The sequence below is a fragment of the Castanea sativa genome, chromosome 1, assembly GCF_040712315.1.
Source record: "Castanea sativa cultivar Marrone di Chiusa Pesio chromosome 1, ASM4071231v1".
NCBI classification, from domain to species: Eukaryota; Viridiplantae; Streptophyta; class Magnoliopsida; order Fagales; family Fagaceae; genus Castanea; species Castanea sativa.
In genome coordinates, this window is record NC_134013.1 from 73,805,279 (window position 1) to 73,829,975 (window position 24,697).

Below are 24,697 nucleotides of genomic sequence, written 5' to 3' on the forward strand. Positions count from 1 at the left end.
CTGACCAAAACATAGTATTTGCAATTAACACCTAATAAAGGCTTATCTAACTCCTTTTCTTTTCCCAAGAGAAAGGTACAATCATCCTCCGCCTCATCTGAAGCACTTTTTCTAATAATAAAACAGCAAAACATACTATTATTATGCCAAAAATTCTAAAATCCCATAAAATACTACAACTTTTTGTTACAACTGTCCACGTGATAGATTGTGAGCAGTAGAGGAAAAAGTGATAGGTTCATGTAGAAGTGACTTATGGTCAATTGCAGTCTGCTATGTAAGATAGTTCTGTAAAAAGTTGTAGAGTTTTATGTGGTACTAGAATTAGTCTTCTTATGCTATGATGTGTTGGAATGCTTAGTTTTGGAGAACCAAATGCTTAGTTAATGAGTACTCAAGTAAAATTAGATCTAAAAGCATCAATTTCCGTTAGACTAGGAAAAGGCCACAGAGGAAAGGGATTTGCACTTAAACATAAAATTTTCTTTCTTTGTATTGATAAGCCTGCTTGAAGCGTTGTAACCACTTGCCACTTAATTGTCACACTATTATAGCATGAATGTCCTTCAACGGAAATATGATAATTTCACTGAAAAGTTAAACCCTAATCTTCGTGCAGGCTACGTATCATCCACTAATGCTTAACATATTGATAATATGAGACAAAATGAGCATGTCCAACAGTCCAAAAGCAATATAAAACTTAAGTCACTTTTGGCAACAGTATTCAGGGCCAGTTATTATGGTCTCTGAGGCTTTTAATCTCATCTAAAGTATGTAATTTATTAAAGATGCCGTGTCATGATGTGAAACTAAGAGCTTAGGCAAAGACTAGGCCATATTAGCTATAATGAACTCAAAGAAAGACCTCTACCTTGGCAGTTATGTCATATGTGTTAGTTTGTGGTGGTTGAAAGTATAGGGAAAATAAGAACCTAATTCATTATATAATTCTTGAAAACAAGGTGATGAATCAAAAATCTACATGTGTCTCTCTTTATATCCCAATTCACTTATGGTACAAAACCATTTTCATGTCTAATTAGATGGAAGAAGCACCATCTGATCTCATGGAGAGAACAGGAAAGATCATCAGGCTATCAATCTTTACCTTTCTAAAAGATTTTCAGTACTTCACCACCACCCCAGTTCTTCTTATGTTACCTTTCTCAGTATCAGTTCTCCTATCACAAGCTGTTTTCCCAACTTCGCCGACTTCTTTGATCATTCATGCTCCCTTTAAGTCCCTCTTCCATGCTGCAGGATTTTCTTCCCCTTCATTATTGGATTCTCTTATCAACCTGAACCTTTCTCAAACCATGTTCAACTATATTCTTAGTTTCCCATTTATACTTACCTCCCTTGTCATCTCAAAAGCGTCTATAATTCAAGCTCTAAATGACCATCAAAGATCTCTTCCACCTCCCTTTCCCTCTTTCATATCGCTTTACAAGCCTCTCCTAATAACCCACCTATGGAATTTGATCATCAACATCACCATTAATATGGCTGCCTTTAATGCCATTAAAGCTTTTGGGTTCTTATCCAACGATCCTATTTTTTCACTAGTAACAAGAATATTTCTCTATACCATACTCACCAACATAGTTGTTGTATGCAACTTAGCTTTGGTTGTGACTGGGATGGGAAAGCGCACAGACTACTTGGCCATTCATAAGGCTTTTTTGCTTAGAAGGGGTACAAATTCAACGGCTCTTTTGTTGGCTCTCCCTCTCAGTTTTGGTCTAGCTGCTATTGAGTCCTTGTTCCGCTTCCGGATTGTAAGAGCTTATCAGCTTTATGGAAGGCCTAGTGTGTCTATGGCCTTGGAGGGGTTATTAATTGCTTGCTTGTATTCACTGCTTATTATCCTTGACACAATTGCTTGTTGCTTGCTTTTCAAGAGCTGCAGATCAGATTTTTCGATGGATGAAGCAGATGAATACAACCATATTGAGTTTCAAAAACAAGGAGGCAAGCACTCTCCTCCGATGTTGAGAAATTTAGAAGAACTTTTATGAATTGCTTTTGCAGTATCAATTAGACCAACCTAAACTTGTACATACAAATGAATACAGATTTCTGTAAATTAAAACAGATCTAGTTGAACGTGGAACCTTCAAGAGTTACAGATGAACACAAATCAATTACTCAATTAGTTAAACAAGGAGAGAATGAGCAAGTATGCCACTATTTCAATCTTCCTTTGGTTTTCACTTTATTGTAAGATATATCATGTAAGATGAACTTCTAATGAATGAATGCAAATGCCAGTTGCCATCTTTTGGATAACAGCCATAAAAAAAAAAAAAAAAAAAAAAAAAAAAAAAAAAAAAAAGCAACCCACTTTTTAACCTTTTTTTAATCAATTCCAAAGTCACTGGTTTGGTGGCTCTTTGGTAAGTTTAGGTTCCTCATGAAGAGTTTGCTTGATTTCGAGTTTTCTTCTCTCTCTGTCTCTCTGGTGGCTATTTCAAGGGACTTATCCTTGTAATTATCCAGCAAGTAAAAGAAAGTTCCTGAATTAGCACAAACTGCTAAAATCTTGGTGTGAGTCTATTGTTGGCTGGTTGTAGCCTGTTTGGCATGACTTTGTAAGGTGGCTGGTAGCTCAAAATAGGCTAGCAACAAGGGATCACACTGCTTACTGTTGATATGTTGTGTATGTTCTACAGAGCAAGTCTGGAATCTCTGGATCATTTTTACTTTGGATATTCTCACATGAGGAGTGTTAAGAAAAAGAGAAAAGAGAGGAAGGAAATTCTATATATTTGTTTATATAAACTGTATAGGTAGAATCCTCTATCTATAGCCTCACATAATTTGAGTGATCTACAAGTAATAGGAGTACCGCACAAGTAATGGTAATGGACCTTGGCCTTTGGATGGAAGTAGATGTGGAGATGTGTGGTCAAGAGGCAGATTAGAAACTGGCAGGATGAGTTGGATTGGGCCAGTAAAAAATTGAAGGGTGAGACTTTTTGGAAAGATTTGTAGATTGACCTGGGCAGCCACATTTTACTGCATTTGGATGGATACAAATGCTAGAATCCATAATGGCAAAATTAGAAGTGGAACTGAGCCGCTAAATGGAATTTTCTTTGCTGTGAAGAGCAGGATTTCTACTTGCAGGAACTTGGAAGAACAAAATTCAGAACAAGGTCCTTCCCAACTTATGTAGGATACCTTCATACCTTTGTCTGTACTTGAAACCCATTAGTTGCAGCTACTGTATTAGACTTTTAGTAATTAGTACTTTTAGTCAGCTTGCTGTTGTTGTTAAGGGTTGAGTTTCCTTTGTTTTGCTGCCAGTTGATATGTATCTAAGTTATACTCCTTTTATATGCTTTGTTGTAGTTGGTTGAGTCTTCTTTGTTTACTGATGTAAAGGTAGTCTGGTGTGCAGCAGTTATTGCTGCTAGTGGATGTGTATTTTGTTTTCCTAGTGGAAATGTATAAGTTGTAATGCCTTTTTTTTTTTTTTAATAAGTGATAGTAGAGATCCTATAAATAATATTAAATATTACTACATAACTTTTAGAAATGAGTAATTTAGACGTTCATTTGATTATATTTTTGAAATTCATCAAATCATATTTATTGTCACATTAATTTGTAAACCTAATAAATAAAATTTATAATATCTTTAACATTTTTCTACAGTCACAATAGCTCATACGGGTTTTGAAAAAGAGTTATGTCTCTATATTTATTGATTTGGTAGAGTAGACCATTGGCGGCTCTACTTGGATGTGAGGATGGTCCTAGGACCACTATCACTTGTTAAAAAAAATTTATATAATTAAATAATTATTTTAAATTAATATATTTTGTGACCACCTTGACTTGAAAAAAAAAATGTATATATATACACTTTAAAAATATATATTATATACTAAATTAATTTATTTTGACTACTCTAATAAAAATGTTGAACACCTTTACTTGAGAATCATAAGAATTTGAATTCAATAAATATAAGAGTAATGCTACATTCACAACATTTTCATAATAATTTTACAGTAAATTTTATATGGTAAGCTGTTACTAATTCTAATTCGAATTCAATATTGACATGTTTTACCCACCAATAACAGGCTAACAACTTATTGCATAAAATTTCTTATTAAATTTTTGTGATCACTTTATTATTCTTGTATTAGCATTTTCAACTTGCATTTTATCTTTTATTGGTCTATTTTTTTTCCCTTATTCTCTCTGTTACTACAAAAAAATAGTAATATTTCATGTATTTATATTTTTTTGTAAGGTTGATATATTTAAATTGTCTCTTTATTAAATTCTATATAATTTAAGTTTCAAACATCTTAAAAAAAAAAAAAAAAAAATTCTAGCCACCTTCACATGGCAGATTTGGCTGATGTGATCCACCAAGGAGCTTGGCTTGCCTTGGGCATCACTGTAGTGTTAGTAGTAGTAACTAGTAAGATATAAAAACAGTCAAATTCAGCAGCACCAAGCAATGTGCCACGGCCATCACAACCATCACGATTTGAACTACGGGCACAGATCTAGCGCAAGTCAGATCAGTTAATTCATTGTATTTGTGGTGGCTGATTATATATTTTGATTTGGAGACCGCAATATTGCCAAATCGAAGAAATAGTGGCCCAGTTTCCAACTGGGCTTGTGGGCTGACCATGTGAACCTCTTTTATTTTTCCCCTTAAATAGCTCTTGGCCTTAAAAAATTTGTTGAAATTCAACAATGGACTGATAAAAATTTGGTTATTACAATATAGTACTTTCAAAAAGTCTAATGAATTAACAAAAATCTTCTCAAAAAGAAAATAAAAATCAATAATGAATAAACAAAAAGGAAAAAGGATTAAAATGTAATGCATTTTATCATGATTTTTTTCTCGCTTCATTTTTGCCCTTTGGATGAATATATTTTCTATTATTGTTAGTCCAAAAATGTTTCATACACCAGAGTACCTAGTTTGAGAGGTTACATGGGTCAGCAGAAAATTACAACATGAACATGAATTTTCAGTGCTGTATTCCAATTGCCATGTAGCTCTTCTAACTCTTAACTTTTGCACCATTTAAGGGGAAATAAACCACATACCATGTCCTTTTCTTTTGGGAGACAACAGAAAATTCAAGATACTACATCAAAACAATGGTGGTAAACCCAATCAAGTTAGGTTGAACTTTCACTCTATTAATATTTGGTGGAAGGTTTTAAGTCAAGCTCTTAATGATGTGCTAATTAGTGGTGCCAGCTAGACAGCTTCATTTTCCTCTAAATTAAAACAGTGAAAATAAATTAAAAAATATAAACATAATTTGGCAACCCATAAGAAATTTCTTCTCAATTTTTTAAAGAAACTTGAAACTTCCCAGTAGCCACATAAAAGAAAAAGGTCAAGAGTATTTGTTTTAGCTTCAATTATTCATTCTCACTAAAAAGCTTCTATCCTGCACATGTGCAAATGTGAAAGCCACCTTAAGTTTTTCAAACACCAAATTAGCTACACCCCTTAAACAAACATATTGTTTATTGGGGTTGTTGATGACACTTGAGATCATATAAACAAAAAGGAATTGCATAATATAGAAGATATATATTATAGGGTACAGAATTTCACGTGTGGGTCATTCCAAGAAGCTATATAAAATTGTATAAAGGATCTCTGACTTTATAGTTCAAACTTCAAACTTGTCCTAGTTAAGTGCATATATATATCAAAAAGATTACACTAATTTCACCTCCACTAATGTTTGTCAGGGATGCAATCATTTTGCTATATGAGTTTTATATGTGCACCCACGTGTTTGTGTGTGTATTTCCATGTGAACAGTTCGATTATCACTAATCTCATTTATATTGCTCTTCTTCTACTAATTCCATTGTTAATTTCTTTTGCTAGCTGGTACTTCTAATTAGCACATCATTAAGAACTTTGATTCAGAACATGCATGAAAGTAGGGGCTCATTAATATTAGTCCCACTACTCTTGCTTTTTTAAAACGCTCTCATGTTCAATGTTCTTCATCAACTTTGTTTTTGCTACATATTTCAACAATGATACTGTGTATTTAGATTGTCACACAGCTGCTTTTTTTTTTTTTTTTTTTTAATGAAGGATTCTTACAGTCAAGAATAAATAATTGTCCGCAAGCTAGTTCAATGTTCAAGCACATCATAATGTTGTTCTTTAGGAAGACAAAAAAGTAAGTTAATGGGTCGGTCCCAACATCAAGTCCTCACTCCATGTTTTTGAGCAGTACTCAGGGACAAAAATTAAATGTATGGGAATATGTGGTGAAAGCGGTGTCATCAATAGCCAAAAATATTGCTAGTATAAATGGCAGAGTTACCAATGAAATTTATTTGTCATCATGTAAACTGACCCCGTGTGCTTCCATATTGTTGAGCTTTAGATTTTTTTTTTTTAATCTAAATTTAAATTTTTTTAAAAATTCTAGAAGTATAACTTAGATTAGAAACATAGACAATTTCAATGACTACAGACTAAAATAGAGTATTCTTCAAATCAAGAAGTTAGAAATAATAATCAATATATAATTAATTTCTCGCCTAAACTTTCTTCTTACCCAAAAAAAAAAAAAAAATCTTCCCATACAAATTTCCTCCTAAGGGATTTAAATTAATTTTTTTTTTTTATAGAGAGCTTCAACCTACTAAGGGTGAATCTTTCTTTTGGTGTCTTTTTTTTATTTTATTTATAATAGAAAAGTGGTACAAATATCTCAATGACTCCTTTTTTAGAATTGCTTTGGTCGATCTAGTTCCTACAGTCCTAGCCACTCATAGTTGAGATTCAACCTGCTTCAACTAAAACACTATTTTTGATGTAAAAGCCTAACCTTTTATTTAATTATAAACAAGTTGCACATCCCCTTTTGAAGGTTCACTACAACTAAACCTTTACTTGTGCCGCAAAAAATTAGTGTTTTTCTTTTTCAATGTCACAAAGGAGAAAGTGGTATCTTATACATGTAATCATTCTCTAATAGTATATGAGTTTCATAAGTAAGATAACGATTAAATACAATGGCTTTATAAGATATTTTTGTAGTAAAGAACATATAATTTTGTACCTTATAGATGAAATGACATCCCTTATGTTAATAAATGCTCGAGAGAATCTAATCTAATTATCTAAAGAAAACATTTTTGTTTTATATGAGATGGTGGAGAACTTTTACTTCTCTACATTTTTCAACTATTATCATTGAAAAAAACTTGAAGCGCACTCAATATCCTATCAATAATAAATTGGTTCATATAAAGAGTTTTTAATATATTGATAATTGAGGATCCGTGAATTTAAACATTGTATGTTTTCATTCAAATTTCTATAAATTGTTGAATGTTAAATTTGAATTACAAAACTTTTGACTCATACTAAGAATTAGATGAACATTTTATGGCCAAATAACAATAACCTCCCTGTTAAAAAAAAATGACACTTAACTCATAAAGCTATGAGTTTTGTTTTAGTTTTCTTGATTTTCCTGATCATACCTCAAATATAGTAATATCATAAAAAAAGAAAAAAAAGAAAAAAAAAAGAAAACACGAACCCAGAGTTATGATGGTTTCCTCCGGCCAAGGAACGCACTCGATGCTTTTCAGCAAAACCAAGTATTATTTTTTCTAGTTAATTTGTTGGCCTTTCAATTTTTTTTTTTTTGAGGAAAATGTGAAAAGCACTTTTTTTTTTTGAAAAGCACTTTAATATTGCATACACCAGCATACGCAAATAAACTAGTAATTTATGCCAATAAATTTTTTAACATTATTGCTTTCCTATATTTGGTGCCTGCATCTAGACTTTTTTTTTGGGTTATAGTGCTCATTGATAGTTTATTTTCATTGATTTTTTAATAAGAGTTTATTTTCATTGTTTTTTTTAATAAGAGTTTATTTTCATTGATTATTGCACAATAAAATCTTACTAAGATTTAACACATCCATTAACATTGTAAAAATATTGTAAAATTTTATTATTTTTTATAAACTTTGTTTAAAAATTAGATTGAGCAAAAATAAGTTGTTATATTTTTTTTATTTTACCAGTTGAGCTAACTAAAATTCACAATTGCTACCTATATTTAAATAAAATAATTAAAAAATTCTACATGAATTATATTTCAATAATAAGTTATAATAAACTGAAAAAAAGGGGACAAACAAAGGAGCCCTCATGAAATACAGCCTAATAAATAAGCTATTAATGTGCAAACAAAAGTGTGGACAAAACACTCGCCTTTACAACCAATCACAAAAGAAGCCAAAATGGGACCATGAAATAAAACCATATGTGACAAGAGAAGAGAAACATTTTACACTTTCCAAACGAGTACAAAAACCTGCCTCTATCTTTTGGAATGTCTCACTCATCATCAAACATGAGATACCTAACTCACTAGGTACAATGAAAAATAATTCAAGCTTAAAACAAATAATTAAATTGGAATATATGTTATATATGGGTTTATTAGCTCAATTGAAAAAATTACGTTATATTATTTATTTTATACCATATTTTGTTAAAATATTATTAACTTTATCAATTTTTTTTTAAAATTTCTCTATCAAATCATCTCTTTCTCTATATATGAGTTAAAAAGTATTAAAAAAATAAATTTGTACGTGAACAATAACTGTATATATTTACTCGATTATTATAGCAAGAATTTAAATTTATACAATTTACATTTATGTAAATAATTTTTGGAGTTGAATGTACAAAATTTTATCTCTTATACAATTATACATTCACTAACATAAGTGTTTCTAGGACGAGTAATCTATTTGGTACAACCCATTCTTTTTTACTGCAGAAGATAATTGAATAGGTAAATTAATATGTCTTCATATGGTTGATATTCATCGGCCCTACTTGGGCCCCTTCACCTTGATAGGTATGAAAGCACAAATGTGGAAAAAAAAAAAAAAAAAAACTAGACAGCTTTAAACATTTAACTGTTGATGCGCACGCATTCGTACGTGAAATTGAAGAATAATGCATACCAATTATATAGCGTTTGAATCTTTTTGCTTTTTTGGCTAAAGTTCTTTGACAATCTTTTATTAGTTCTTGTTCATTTCGTCCTTATGTCCCTACTTTTTTGAGTTCAAGTTGATCTTAAAGGAGATTAACAGAGAAGCAAATATAATGCAGCTGTATTCAGCTGTACTTGGCTAACCTTGGTTCTGGTTAGGCCATGTCTAGTGATTTATTATGAAGTATCTGCAAGGTCATGTAGCTCATATAACATTATCGATTACATTTCTCGCATAATTGCTGATCTGATTTGTTGTTACTAAAGCAAAACCGCTTTTATAGTTTTATCTTGGTCAATCATTTATAGTTCTACTTCAGTTTTATTGTACATCAATTACAGCTGGCTATATGGACTCGTGACAACTATTTATGACTATGTTTGTTGGTCATAAAATAATGACCCCAAGAATAAGAGAATTCAATATACTTATTTTCCTTTATCAAAATATATATACTTATTTTCCCATTTCTGTTGAAAAGAAACAAAAGGACAGGTAACTTTTTTCATGAAAAAAAAAACAGATCATATTTTCATATCTGTTCAGAACTGTTTTGTTTCCAAATCAATCACATTAGTTTAAATGAAAAAAAAAAAAAAATCCACCATTGTTGGTTTTGAATTCTTCAAAGTTCCAACAAGATCCACATGAACAAGCTAAATAATATCTTGGAAAATTACCAAGCTGTACTCTTCAGTGGGACTGGGAGGACAGTTTCTGAAAACTGCGTTCAATATTTTGGTCCCTTTGAAAAGATACGATTTGACCGGGATAAACAGCTAGATTATTGAATCCTAATAATCTTTTTCTTTTGGAGGGTTGGGAATTGGAATAAAAAATTGAAATGAAAGAGTTGGGATCATCAAATTATTCAAATCTCAATGAATGGTGGACTCCATGGCAATTAATAGGGAACAACTAACCTTATCAGTTGTTTCACCACTTTTAACTACTAAAAAAATACAGGAGTTGTAAGTTATCTTGATGCTCTACCTTACCTAAGAAAAGAAGATCAAAGAGTTAGGTATCTTAACTGATATTTTTTTTATGTTTCTAACTAAAATATTTAGGGTTTAAATTTCTGATTCTCTTATTTTAATAGTAATTATTAAATTATAAAAAAGATAATAATAAAGAAAGAAAGCAAGGATTTGAGCTCAACTTCTATTTCATATAAAAATCAACAATATTAACTAGGCACAAAACTTTTGATGACCTAAATCTTTGCTGCCTTAGATTAAAAAAAGAAAAAAAAAAAAACTTTGCTTCCTATTCCCAATTGTAATTTTTTATTTTTTATTTTCTCATTTTTGTTGTTAATTAGTGGAGGGGAGCGGAGTGGTGTGGGGGGGGGGGGGGGGGGGCGGGAGGTAGGCTTGTTAGTTTCCTGAGGCGTACTTTTGAAATAACTATGAGTCAGCTCTTCATAGATAAAGTGGTTTTTGAGATGATAAAATGAAATATTATTTAGAAATTAGATGCTAATATTCTTACATTGAGGCGCCAAAAATACTGCATAATTTTTAGGATATTTCTAGTATATTTCTTTTAACTTTTCTTCTTCTCTCTTCCCTTTTTAGTATCCTCTTATGTGTCCTATTGCATACCACAATAATTGTTGTTACCGAGCAAAGGATGAATAATTGTAAAATGATGATTCCTTTCATTCTTATGACGTCCTTAATAAGCAAAATAATTACCTATTGTTTTAAACTTTGGTATGAATTATGAGGAAATTATTGGTCACTAAAAAAATTGTGATGACATATTTTTGGTGGTTCAAAGTTTAAACTAATTTTCTATTCTTGAATGTTTTTATCCTCTCATATTGTTGAGGGTTCATCTTTTGAAAAAATAAATTAAAAACAAAGTCTGTCTTATACAATAATAGACATTAGCCTTACCAACAAACTAACCTTTGTGTGTGTGTGTTTTGTTTTGATAAATACCAGAAAACTACCTAGTGACATTGATTAACTATTTTTAATAGCACTAGATGCAACAAAGCTAAAGCACCTCTACCTGTAATCTTCATATTCTCGGTCATATTTTCTTAAAATAATTAATATTAAAACATCAAAACTATGAAAAAGAAAAACTAGAAAATATGACTTACCCCTAAATCAATTTTTTTTAAAAAAACAACAACCATCCTTACATTAATTCTAAAAGAGATTCTGATTGTTGAAATTTTTCTCTTTGGCCATTTCCTATTCATTTGAGTCGTTTACTCGGTCTATCTTCATTTTCAAATAAGCATGTACCTTACACCCACTAATGTAATCAACAAACACAACAGAAAACACATCACATTTTTTTTTCTTTTTTATTTATAAAGTTAATTTTTAACTATAATAACCCCAGTAATATAAAAAAAAAAGGTTCACAAGTCATATGCTTTTTGAAATTTTTTAATAGAATAACAAAACTAATTTGTGTCAATAGATTTTTCTATTTCTCATAAAAATAGTGTTAGAATTTTCTTAAAATAGTTTATTAATAAATGTTTAAAAGTATCTCTTAACTAGACCCTATAATTAAAGTGATGTTGATTATATATATATATATATGTGTGTGTATATATATGAATGAGAAATTGATGTTTTATCAATCATTTATTTTTTTAATAAAATTAATTTTAATGACAATTAAATTTAGTGATACAAAAGAGTTGAAGCGGCATATTGTAATTAACACAAGTGGTGGTGAAAATATATGGATCATCCAAGTTACTGAAAAAGTCTGTAAATACGGATTATGTGAATTATGAAACGTAGGCGTGCAACTTAAGACCAACAATATCAGCACAACAACACCAACCACTTTTTGTTGTTTGTGTTTGTCTCTCTCTCTCTCTCTCAGTTTGCGCCAGCAAAATCTTTGACAAGGAAAGCTAAACTCACATACATTACTTGTGTTAAAAACACAACATCTATAACATATATTGTGATATAAATAGAAAAAACCATCGTGATCCTCATTTATTATCTTCTCCTTCTTTGTTTAGATTCTCATTATAAAGAGAAGCAAGCATAGGAGGAGGAGGAGGAGGAGGAGCTTCTTTTCTCACTTGCTTCTTATTGGATACCACATAGTCGGACCCACCCATCTAAATCTATTTCTCTTTCTGCATTGGGTTGCAGAGAGAGAGAGATATAGCTGTATCATCTTCTTGAAGATCTGCCCCAAGGTATGGCCTTTCTTAATTATTCATTGAGTTAACTTTTCTGGGTTTTGCTCCAAACATTGTTATGTGTTTGTTTCATATATAATGGCATCAATATTTCTGGGTTTTGCTCCAAATTTTCATATCTGTAAGTTTCATTTTTGAAGTTTCTTTCATTTTTGTTTTTTTGGAGTCTATTTGTTGTGTGTTGTTTCTTTCATATTCTTATATTCTGCAAGGCCATTTGTTTGTCAAGAAGGAGAAGCTCTTTATCACATTGTTAAAATTGTTTCTTTCATGTTTTTGACGAGGACAAACTTCTGGTCTATCTTTTAAGTTTATTTATGTTTGAATGGTTAATTGTCATTATTCTCAAATTTATTCGTTTTTTTTAGTATAATGATTGTGGTCCCTTTGACGTGTATTTTCTTCATCTTCTCTCCCTTTATTTATTTCTCCTTTCAAAGTGAAAACAGAAGCTTCTTAAACTGATAGAGGACCTCTCACTCTTACGGGATGGAAAATTTAAAGAGAAATGTTGAAATTTGAATGCTTCAGGGTGTGAAATTCTGCACTTTTTGGAAGATTATTGTCATTTATTTTGGTTAAAATCACAGCAGATCTGTTGAAATTTGTGAGCTATTGCTTAGTAGTTAGCAGGGATATTCTCTTGAGAATTTTGGGTTGCTTTGTTTTCTGAACTCAAGTTGTGATCTATTGTTTAGTCTTTGAATCTTAAGTGCGCAACACTTGGATTAAAATTACATAGTAGGATCCTATTTTTGAGTTAATTCATAGCGTCACTCTCCCTGTAGTGACTTTTTTTTTTTTGGGTCTCAATTCTTCTCTGAATCCTCTGAATTTTTTGACAGTGTGCTGTTTTACATGATCATTTTTATCTGAGAATTTCAAGAACTAGAATTACGATGATTAACAAAATCATACTATCAATAGAACCTCATATATCTGTAATGTAGGTTGTTAATTAGAATAGACTTAGGAAAATCTTTTCTTTCCTGTATTACTGAGGTTTCACAAGGTCAAGAATTTTAGTGTAGTAGCTGTCTTTTCTAGAAAGCTTGTCTTTTTATCTGTTAGAGCAATGTGTAAGAGCGATGAGTATTAGCATAGTAGTAGTGTTTAAGAAAGCTTTTACTCGTCTTTCTCCAGGGTGAAATTAATTTCATGCATGTTTCTCTTTGTTGCAAGTGAATAAGGATTAATGGTTTTTGGCTTTCAACTAGAAGACATCTACTTTGCCAGACATGTCTGGGATTCTTCTTTTAGATGATTCCTCTATAAAATACCAATTAGATAAAATGTTATGTGCACTAGATTTTAACCTATTGGTTAATGTCATTTTCTTTGGGGCATTTAATGATTTTTGAAACTTGGTTTGAACTGGTATTATAGAGGGATACTTTTAAACGTGTGGTTATATGATTGATGAAAACTGCGTTCATAATATGAATTTTTTATTAATGAAAACTGTCTCATTTTAACATTGTCTAATCCTTTCTGAAATGCTATGTTGCAGATACATATTTGTGGAGGCACATAGGCTTCTTGCAAGTCCTTTCTGCTAGGTAGCTGATTCTTTTGATGAGAGTACTTTTGGTGATCAGAAGTTCACCAGTGAACAGGTTATAATGGGTGCTTGTGTATCCACACCATCTAAAACTATTAAATCACGGAAGAAACACCATCACCGGTTCAGGAAACGGCATGGAAAAGTTTCTAAGAAATTCCCTGATGGCACCAAGAAAAGGAAAAGTGACGCAGGAAATCGGTTAACAGATTATGCTGTAAGTGAGTTTGTTCACATGGACTTTGAGAAGGGTGCAACAACTACTTGCAGAAGATCAGAGGTTTCCAATTCAACATTCCATCTCACTCAGCTGCAATGGCACCACAGTCAATATGACACAAATGGTATGTCCTTCCACACTTTTTCCAGAGGATGTACAGAGGAATCCCTATTCCAATGGATCTTAATCTCTGACTGCACAGTTGGATGCTCATAAGTAAGGCGTTATGGAATATAGATTTATTGATGTGTGTGAATGAGTACACAAATTAAAGCTCCATATTAGATTAGAGTTTTGTCCTAGTGTGTATCAAGTATTGAAAGTAAGGAGCAATAACCCATATATTGTTCTATTAACATATGGAAGTATCATACTTCATCTTACTATTTTGTTGTTCTTCTCTTATACTCTTTTATTGTCCCAATCTATCTGTAAGTTTTTCATATATGTACCTTGTCTAAATCAAAATCTGATTGCTTAGAGTCGGTGGTTGCCAATAAAATGTTCTTGTGAAATATATTGCACAGTAAAAAATTTGAAATAATTTTCTTAATTGTCATCATTATGTTTTTATTGTGGATTCTGAGTTTGTGGCATTTGATTTTTCATATGTTATTCATTGAGTGTCTTTGATTGTATATGTGCTTAACAAAGTAGGCTATGTTTATAATACATTTAAGAATTTATTCTTAAAGGAATGAACTTTTTTTGATTTTTTTGAGTGTTATAATGTTTCTTTATGTACCATAGCCAGATGATGTATGAAATAGGTCCAAAGACTAATTATTGTCACTGTATTTATAAATATCAGTTCCTTTATCTATTTTCCTTGTGACTTTTTCCTGTTGATGTTGATGTTTTACAATTTTTTTTTAGTCCTGTCAAGTTGAAAATATTCTGTTTTTATTTTATACCATTATATAAAACAATTAGCTTAAGGACTTAACATCTCTATATACTTGCATTTGCAGTAATTTGCCAAGAGGATGCTTGGTTTGACTCAGTTAGTATTCTGGATTCTGATTCGGATGATGACTTCATCAGTGTACATGAAGGTAAGGAACATCAGCCTGTGTTTACAGAATGAAATCTACCTTCTATACAAAATAAAACCAATGTCCTACTGAAATGACCGGCAGCATGATATGGGACATAACATTTTGCCATCTTCTGTCAATTTAAACTCAACAGACATAATGAGCTGATGCGTTGGTGGTATTTAGCCTAACATGTTCTGTATCAACTGAATTGTCAGAACCCTGGGGCCACTAAATCAAATTACTTATGATCACCTAGATTTTCAGAATACGTGAATTCTTGATGGGTTTATTAAATTTTGGACCTGACCACCTTTACCATTTAATATTACTGAATAAGCTTTTCACTGCCTAGTTATATAGCTGCTAATTCTTATGGAATATATACAGTATATGATTGTTTGTAAGTTGACTACATAATTTTGATTTCTTCTATTTTTCAAATCTTCAGATGGTTTTCAATCGGTAGGCAGTGCAATTGGGAATATTTCAAGTGGCCAAGTGCTTCAGTATGAAAGATCAGCATGCCTTATGGATAGCATGTGCAAGTATGAAGAATACCATGAAAGATATCTGAAAATTGATGGAGGTAAATCAGAAAAATTTAGTACCCAGGGTTATGAGCTTTCTCGCTTAGGAAAGGCTGATGAAGTTTGCAGCAAGAGGGAGAAAATGATAGATCATTCTTATGGAAGCTTTAAAGGTCTAAAAGAGGATAGACGTGATTCTAAAGAGAAAATTCAAGGCTTGCCTAAGCTGTTTTCTTCTTACAGTTTCAATGACAAGGTTCTAAACCCACCAAGTATGGGTCCCCAGGCTCAGAGAAAGCAATCAGCAGTTTTCAGGCTTTCTTTCAAGAGGAAATCCTGTGATGGAGAAGAAGCCACCAAACATTGTAGGTGTTGAAATCATTTAATTTTCATTAAGCATATGGAAAATAAAGCATTAAGTAAATTATGTATAATCTACTATTTCCAAGGCACATCACTGTTTGCATTTCAGTTTAACTAATGGTCACTTAAGCATATTTTGTGACAGGTTACAGTTTTGGTTAATGGCTTAATTTGCTTAAAATATAAAATATTTTATTTCTTAGTTTTGCATTTTTCTTTTAATTATAAAATTATATCTTAATTCTATTATTGCATCACACAAGAATAACAAACATAAGGATGATGTATATGCAGGTCAATCAAAAAGATACTTGTACTGTCCAAGAGCCGGACATATAATTCCACGTTGTACAGGAGAGAAGCTGACCCCGGGATGTTGGTCTGAGATTCCACCCTCAACTTTTAAACTCCGCGGTGAAACTTTTTTCAAGTATGCTGTTGGCCTTCTTTAACTACCCTTAACTGCATGTGTAGACACTTGCAACATGCCAACAAGTAGTTTTTCTTTTATGTTTGTGTTTTCATCAATAGGAATATAACCTTGTGATGATCTACCATACAGAGATAAGCGGAAGTCGCCCGCTCCAAATAACAGTCCATACACTCCAATAGGTGTTGATTTATTTGTCTGCCCAAAGAAGATAGATCACATTGCCCAACACATTGAGCTTCCTAATGTGAAAGCGAATGACAAAGTGCCTTCACTTCTTATTGTAAATATCCAGGTACCTTTTTTATATATTTACTTTGAATTTTGTAAATTTTGTATTAATGGTGGGTTGTAAGGCCAGAATACCAATCTCAAACTCCTTCAATTTTAATGGTAAATAGTGGCTTCTGAACAGTCTTTCATGCTGTATCTTATTTTTTTTTGTCATGCACCTTGTGACAGTTGCCTACTTATCCTGCTGCAATGTTCCTTGGTGATAGTGATGGCGAAGGGATAAGTCTTGTACTATACTTCAAAGTTTCTGAGAATCTGGACAAAGACATCTCTCCCCAATTTCAGGAAAGCATCAAGGTAACTTCATTCAGTTGTGATTTTCCATATGACCTAAAACTTTCTTATGTTTAATATTATTTTATTGGGCTCATAATGCATTTTTGAAAATTGTTGCAAGGGTCTGAAGAAGCTAATTGTTTAGGTTTCTATTTTTTCTTTTGGTTGCTTATCTTATAGATGGCTATGAAGTTAAGTTAATTTTTGTAGCTTCTGTTATCCACATTTCTTTTGGAAGGTTCCACTTTTGTTCTTTCTCTTATGCTTTGCACATTGCTTATACAATTGATTGGACTTTTTCTTTTATTAGGTTATGCCATTTTCTTCCATAAATATGCATTCCGGATTATGAGTGAGACATCATAACTAAACATCTTCCTATGCTTTCAATCGATATATTTGTTGCCTTTTATTGTAGCTATGCTGTACCAGTAGCTTTGTATGAGGATGTTGCAATTAGGAATTAGAAAAAAATTACAATTGAATGTTCAGATGCATCCAACTAATGGTACATGTTGCAAATATAAGTGGTGATTTATAACGATTATTTTGCTTTCCACTCTTATAGACATTTCTTTAAATTTTTCCATTTTGGTACTGCAATTCCAAAGATGATAAGCTGATGTTAGAGATCTTCAAACTCACTGGCTTGGTTAAGCAGATTAAATTCGAAAGCAGTTCTTAATCTTGGTAGGGAAGACTGGTTTGGAGTATGATATAGACTGGCTAGAATTAATGATAGAGATACATTGACCATTCAACAATTACAAGTCAGGAGGCCCTCAAGGCACTGTGAGAATGAGACATCAACGTTTTTATGAAATTTAGTAGTCTAAAGAGAGTAGGAATAATTTACTTGATTTATATTTTTATTATATAAAATGTATATTTTTTACATATAACATTTGTTTGTTCCCCCAAAAAAGTTATTACTGTTTGAATGGAGCCTACTATAAGTAGTGTGGCATTATATATATCTACATTGTATATATAGTTAATAGGTGCAGCTCCTCTCTCTCTCTCCTCTATGTGGGGGAGGCTTTCATGGCGAAGGAAATATCTTCTTCTTCTTCTTTCATTTATGGAGGGTTGGGGGGTTGTTGTTTCAGGGGTTACGTTATTCTCTCTCATTCTGGATTAGTTTGAAGCTTGCCATTTTGTACATATTTGAAATCATCAGAACGATTGTGTGTTGCCGCTCCATTTAAATGAAAAGCAACTGAGTTATTGCAAAGTAATGTGCCCATGACCTATTCTGCCAAAAACATTTTAATTGAATATTCAATGGTATTATGCTTTGATAATTTTTAATGTTAGATGGGGTTCTAGTTATTGAATATAATATTTCACCCTCACGGTTTTCTTGGTAGCACAGCTCAGTTCGACATTTTCTCTTTATCTTACAGAAATTGGTTGAGGATGATATGGAGAAGATTAAAGGATTTGCAAAAGATTCCACTGTTCCTTTTAGAGAAAGGCTAAAGATCATGGCTGGGGTCGTTAATCCTGAGGATCTTCACTTGAGTTCTACTGAAAGGAAGCTTGTTCAAGCTTATAATGAAAAGCCAGTACTTTCACGGCCTCAGCACAATTTTTATAAAGTAATGTATAAATTTCTTGTTTTTTATTTTGATATTCCTGGTGTTAAGCTAAAGTTAAAATTATAAGTAGGTCAATAGGCAATTATCATGATGGGTAGATTTTCATTTCACACATGTTCTGAACAGCACATATATTTTACATTGCTAATGATCTTATCATTCCACAGTATTTAATATGGGACATAATTGATAAACACCCGGTGGCACCCCAAAAATTGAAGAGGATGTGAATAGGATATCATTTTAGTCTAGTTAACCATCTCTACAAATATATATACATATATATATATATATATATATATATATATATATATAAATTGTTCCTTACATATGCAGTTATATGTTCCTTCTGCTAAAGCTAGTGGCCAGCGGGTTTTCATTTCATGCGAAGATCTAAAAGACAATAGAATTCTCGAAATATTTGACTCAACCTTATTGTTTTGTTAATCTTTATATTGCTTCCTCCACAGTCAATTATATACCACACTTGAATTAAAGATGGTTAATGGTGCTAGAATTCTTGTTGCTCAACCTTTTATGTTGCCTGTAGAGTAGGATCTGGTTCTGACTTTACCTATTTTGGCTCTGATTCAGGGTCCTAACTATTTTGAAATTGATCTGGACATTCATCGATTTAGCTACATATCAAGGAAGGGACTTGAGTCATTCCGAGAACGTCTGAAAAATGGAATACTTGATCTGGGTTTAACAATCCAGGTAACGCAATATTCTTGTTTCGTAGACATGCATTCTAGGTTATAATTTTTTGGTGTCCATTGACCTCTAAAAGAATTGGATTCATGATATGACAACAACAAAATTTATGTCAAAACTCTTCTTACTTTGTAGCAGGTGTTTTAAGGAGTTAGGACCTTGGCAGATTCATATTTTTATGCGTTTGTTTTTGTTCAATTGACATGATAATACTTGACTTCCTGGCATATTTACTTAAGCTTTGAGCTTATTCTGACATTTACGCTCTTCACATTACTTTTAATAGGCACAAAAACAGGAAGAACTGCCAGAGCAAGTACTGTGCTGTTTGAGAATGAACAGGATTGATTTTGTTGATAATGGTCAAATACCAACACTTGTGACCCTGGATGAAGATTGATACGGATGATTAGATGCAGGGTAGCATATAAAAGATACGGCCACTTGACAGCATAATGTACACATTGAACTCTCTGCATTTCTGCCATATGTAGAAGTATAGAAAAATCCAAAATAATATATATATGAAGTGTTCTTTTGTTTTGAATCATGTCTACATTAACATGCTTGTACTACTATACGTATGTTATATATGGACCTGGGCCTTAATTTGTATTGGTACAAAGCGGTCAACAGTAACACAAAAGATTAACTATTAATATTGACTTGTAAGTTCATGTAGTAATATAGCCCTATGCATCAACTTTTGATTACTAAAGACTAGCTATCATTCGAAAACAATGAAATACGATTAATATCTATTGCTAGAGTTTCTTTGTTTCCTTTAATGTTTCAAATACATAAAAGATGAGCAGCTTATAAGAAGCATATCATAAATAATATGCCATATCAGGAGAAAAATTCTAAATTGAAAACATGCTTACCAAGAACAAGCATGATTGAAGGAGATGAAAAATACAAAATAAATCTTTAAACATTTTGCTCCTGTAGCATAGGAATAAACTCCAATATAGAAAAGACAGAAAAACAATTACACAAATATGGACCTAATTACATATGCATATGCCCCCACCTCAAGATATTAAAGTCAAAGCAAGTGACATGCAATATCCAGAGGAAGGAACCTAATGCCACATCGCCTAAATTGTATAATTGAGAAACTTGAAATGATTCTTGAACAAGTTCCCATATCAGTTGAGGAAACACAATTTGCAACGAAGATTATAGTGATAAAAACTTATAGAGAAGCCGGAGCACAAAGTCTCTAGACGCAAGTGAAGTAAGACATTAAAAGGGTAAAGTTTTTAAACAAAATAACAAATAGAAGCCAACAATAGAATCATCTTCAAAAGCCAACAAAAGTTTTATCAGAGCTCCAAAAAACAAACGCGCGTTCTCTTCACAAATATAAAACGCAACTTTTTCCAAAAAGTTGCGTTTTATACTAACCAAACACTATTTTTGGGCTGACTTTTTTGAAAACGCAACTTTTGGGCTTCAAACACTGAAACAAACAGGTACTTACTATCAAAGTGAAGCATACGCCATGCGCTTGGGAAGCTAAATTAAATTTACCAATCAAATCCTTCAAACTAATAACAAATAAAGAAATAAAGATTGAAATCTTAACAAAAAAAGTCCCCTCTACCACCATCAACAACCCTTGGTGCAAAATTTAGTCCCCACAAGAACAACTAAACTCACTTCAGCATCAATAAAGTTTAGAATTTTTAATGTTAGTGGATGTATCAATAACTATATATTCTATGCAATTTTTTTTTTCAAAAGAAAATACTAGGAGAGAGAGAAAGAGAGAGAGTTTCACTATAAAACAAATACAATATTTCTAATTTTGAATCCATTAAAGTTTCAAATGAAAGACGTAAAAAATAATGGGCATTCCCATAAAACTATTGCTTGTCACTAATTAAGTAAGAGAATTTATAAATATAAATGTTCTTAGTCAAATGCAAGTTGACAAATCTGAGAGCTCCTTGGGAGCTCCCATAATTCCTCTTGAACACGATCCTTCTCTTCTGAGCCTAGACTACTGTCAACAATGACAATGATTGTCTTTAACACTCTTGCCGCCTTCAAGATTTGTCTAACAAGTTCCATCTCGTCCTTACGCCCTAAAAATCCTTTATAATGACAAGTTGTAAGGTGTGACGATAGAGATTTAGGAATATCCAATGGCTGCTCTGAGCGACCACTAGGTGCAAAATAACTACAATGAGGCTGTTTTGTCCTTTCAAAGGCAAATGTTTGTAGTTTTGGAGCCCGAGAAAAAAAGAGTCGTACCACATGCCACATATACCATTTATGGCAATTCAAACCATACAACTTCAAGGATGACAAATTATGAAACATAGGAACATCATCGATAGAAGCATGACAGAGTGTCTGCACGACAACATAATAATAATCAAAACCAATATTATTTGGTAGTATTTAGCAATTTAATTAATGATAGAGAGTTAGAGAATGATCAAAACCATAACTTGCCCCTACCTCTGCGCTTACTATGCACAATTCCATGTAGTTAACGTTATAGAGCCGTCCCAAGAAGTCCCATCCCCTCTTCAAATAATCTGTAAAACTTATACCATTGAGACTCCTAAGTCCTATCTCAACTACAAGGACTGATTTAACCAAGTTGGCAAGGTTTTCCAACACAACCTCGTCCAAATTACCTTTGAAATGAAAGCACTCGAGAGCCGGGGTGTTAATCTGGAGTTTGTATGATGAACACACAACACGTAGATGTAAGTTTTTCAGCGTAGGTATGAGTACAACAATATTGAACTTGCCTGCATTTTTGTCCAAATTTGTCAAATCTTCATCATGCACTTTGAGGAAGAAATCTTGGAGGACCGGGCAGGCAGCAAGGAGTGTGAAGAGAGAGTTGCGGCTGGCAAATCTAACACATTGAAGTTTCAGAATCCTGAGACTCGAGAGCCCTTGAATTTCAGTAGGAGGATTAAGAAGAAATACACCCTTCAATTTGAGTACCACTAATGATGTACAAAAGAAGAGACTATGCGGCAGCTGCAAAAGTCGATACGAAGTACATATGGTGAGATCAAGCTCTTGCACACCATGCCAAAAGGTGGCGCAGATCCATGTGTCGACAAGGAGTGGAAGACAATTTTTGTGCCAACAGATCCGCAACTTGTGTATGGGAGTAGGATTGGGAGCAGTATTGCGAAGAATCAAGATCCTGGACACTATTTCCGCGTAACTAAAAGGCTGATCAGGTGTTCTACAAAGTTCTCTCTGGTCCAAGTGAAGAACTTGGACGAGAGTCCAGAGAGGCCTCCACCTGCTGGACAAAACGCTTGTTGCCACAGAGTCTCCGGTTGGAAGAAAGGAGAGGATATGGCAGAGGAGAGAGTCTGGTAGATTGCTGATAATGTCAGAGGACAGCGAACACTGCCTCTTCATGCTGCCCCCAGCTTCAATAGCTTCCGATTCCAAGCTCTGGTTCATTATGATTGCTTCACTTTGTGGAGTTCTTTTTTGTGTGTATTAAGAACAAAGAGGTAAGAGCTTAGAACTTCGATATATAATTAATGAAAGTGTTAGGGAGTAAATCTTTCTATAGCTTAAGACTTTTAAGGTAAAGAAAATGAATGTTGGGGAGTGAATAACTTGTGAAGAAGTAATGAAAATGTTGGGGAGTGAATAACTGAGGAGATGAGTGGCATGGGACATGCTGACTTTGTTCAAACGTTGGAGATATAGAACAGTGCCAGAGATAACACAAATTTTTCCTATAGGTATTATAATGTATTCATTAATTTTATCTGTTACTCCTTTTTTCAAACAATAATTTTTTATTTTATTTTTATTACACTAACACGTCCACAACTATGACATTAGTGGCGCAAAGTTACAAAATTGGTTGTAACTTTAAGATATAACCTTGCTTAATATCTTTTTATTGGACGTGAATTTTAACAAGACACCAATGACAATGGATTGAGATCCGATGCAATTGCATGATTAACCCCATTTGCTTCGCTTAACTTATTACTTTTTTTTAATATTTTTTTATTTAATAATTAAAATTAAAAATTGCTTTTTTCAACCATAATCCCAACGATTCATTACAACTACATCAAGTGCAATCCATTGGGTTGGAAGAAAAAAGAGGATGTGACAGAGGAGAGAGTCAGATAAACTGCTAATTATGTCTGCGGTCATTATTCTGGGTTTCTCTCATCTGCTGCTTCATGCTTCAATTTTAGAGTTTTTGGGTACAGTTCGTTGGCTACTTCGCTTATATTGGCTGGTAAACCTTACCAATTATCATATGGAAAATATTATATATTAATTAATTTTATATGTTATCTTCAAAGTTCAAATTATAATATTTATTTTTTAATAATAATAAACTGATGTAAATCAAATTGTCTTTTTTATTATTTTTTCTTGAACTCAATATTGATTTGATAAAAGCTTCTTTATCTATTATCTTCAATTAATATTTTAATTTACTTACCAATCCAAAGGAAGATATTTAATTTTGTAAATTATCGTTGATAGGTTTTAGTTTCTCTTTTATTTTGATACCACCGCTTCGCTCTAAATATAATTATTAAAATACCATTATTTTCTATAATTATAAGGCTTCTATTGTAATTTGCAACCATTAGGAATTAGGATCTATGTATATTTACTTTATTTTAATTAATGAAGCATTCAATACATTGGACTTTGTTTTATTGTTTTCTTGAACAATATGAATTTCCTTCTAAAAAAAAAAAAAGTTGTATGAATTTATTTATCTATTTTTTTAATATGGTGTGATTACGTATTATTGCTTGTCTTGTGGTACTATGTTGTTACATTGAAACTTTGTATTACCGAGACGAGCATGCCTTTCAAAGCTGATTTAAAAAAAAAAAAAAAAAAAAAAAAACCAGTTGCTATTGTAAATAACATGGCAATCCTGATTGGGTGTATTACTAGGCATAAGATAAAAATCGTCCATGTAATTAGTTAGCATTCAGTTTAGCTATGTGTTTGACACAGTGACTTCTGGGCTCAAATATTCTATCTATTGGAAAGACCCAAGCTTGATGATACTATGGTTCAGAATGGCATCTGATCAGGAAAGCATTTCCTCCAAATTTATCCTTTACAAAGGAGTTCGCTTTTTCTTTAACAGTGTCTTATGGAAGCCATGAAATTTGCCTCATGGAATTCAATGCTTTGGTTAGACCTTTATCATATAGAACCTTGAAACTTGTGTTTATACAAAGCTATTCATATCTACTTCATATTTATAGAGCCTTTCTTGACACATATGGAACATTTCAATAGTGACTAAACTAAATATCAAGTCCAAAATTCTTTGTTTTAGAAGGCAATTATATATTAAATTGCATGCTACTTCACCTAATTAATATGTTTTTGGAGATTTAGTATCCTAAGCAGTAACCTATCCCT

The 24,697-nt window shown here is 32.3% G+C and overlaps 3 protein-coding genes across 4 annotated transcripts; 2 read left to right on the top strand and 1 right to left on the bottom strand.

The window, feature by feature from the left end:
• The first annotated feature begins 1,046 nt into the window (after positions 1 to 1,046).
• Positions 1,047 to 2,021, top strand: LOC142634109 (uncharacterized). Its single transcript, XM_075808389.1, has one exon. It carries the CDS (start codon positions 1,047 to 1,049, stop codon positions 2,019 to 2,021), a length of 975 nt encoding a protein of 324 aa, XP_075664504.1.
• Positions 2,022 to 11,880: 9,859 nt separating this feature from the next.
• Positions 11,881 to 19,899, top strand: LOC142638722 (uncharacterized). 2 transcript variants are annotated; one of them, XM_075812794.1, is made up of 10 exons: positions 11,881 to 12,253; positions 13,767 to 14,161; positions 15,009 to 15,092; positions 15,526 to 15,969; positions 16,262 to 16,397; positions 16,530 to 16,692; positions 16,860 to 16,988; positions 18,374 to 18,568; positions 19,163 to 19,285; positions 19,569 to 19,899. In XM_075812794.1, the coding sequence occupies exons 2-10, from the start codon at positions 13,879 to 13,881 to the stop codon at positions 19,680 to 19,682; spliced, it is 1,671 nt and encodes a 556-aa protein (XP_075668909.1). In that variant the 5' UTR covers positions 11,881 to 12,253; positions 13,767 to 13,878; the 3' UTR covers positions 19,683 to 19,899. The 2 variants fall into 2 exon arrangements, with proteins under 2 accessions (XP_075668909.1, XP_075668915.1); XM_075812800.1 differs by lacking the exon at positions 11,881 to 12,253 and adding an exon at positions 12,734 to 12,788.
• A 1,303-nt stretch (positions 19,900 to 21,202) lies between these two features.
• Positions 21,203 to 22,732, bottom strand: LOC142634117 (putative FBD-associated F-box protein At3g50710). Its single transcript, XM_075808399.1, has 2 exons — positions 21,755 to 22,732; positions 21,203 to 21,646 (listed from the first exon to the last, which is right to left on the bottom strand). The coding sequence occupies exons 1-2, from the start codon at positions 22,730 to 22,732 to the stop codon at positions 21,203 to 21,205; spliced, it is 1,422 nt and encodes a 473-aa protein (XP_075664514.1).
• Between the last annotated feature and the right edge of the window lie 1,965 nt (positions 22,733 to 24,697).

Excerpts from the sequence above, each read along its gene's own strand:
- LOC142638722 (XM_075812794.1), top strand. The coding sequence starts at position 13,879 with ATGGGTGCTTGTGTATCCACACCATCTAAAACTATTAAATCACGGAAG. Across the intron at positions 14,162-15,008 it reads CAGTCAATATGACACAAATG|TAATTTGCCAAGAGGATGCT; the intron begins GTATGTCCTTCC and ends TTGCATTTGCAG. Across the intron at positions 16,398-16,529 it reads CGCGGTGAAACTTTTTTCAA|AGATAAGCGGAAGTCGCCCG; the intron begins GTATGCTGTTGG and ends TCTACCATACAG.
- LOC142634117 (XM_075808399.1), bottom strand. The coding sequence starts at position 22,732 with ATGAACCAGAGCTTGGAATCGGAAGCTATTGAAGCTGGGGGCAGCATG. Across the intron at positions 21,647-21,754 it reads TGTGCATAGTAAGCGCAGAG|ACACTCTGTCATGCTTCTAT; the intron begins GTAGGGGCAAGT and ends GTTGTCGTGCAG.
- LOC142634109 (XM_075808389.1), top strand. The coding sequence starts at position 1,047 with ATGGAAGAAGCACCATCTGATCTCATGGAGAGAACAGGAAAGATCATC.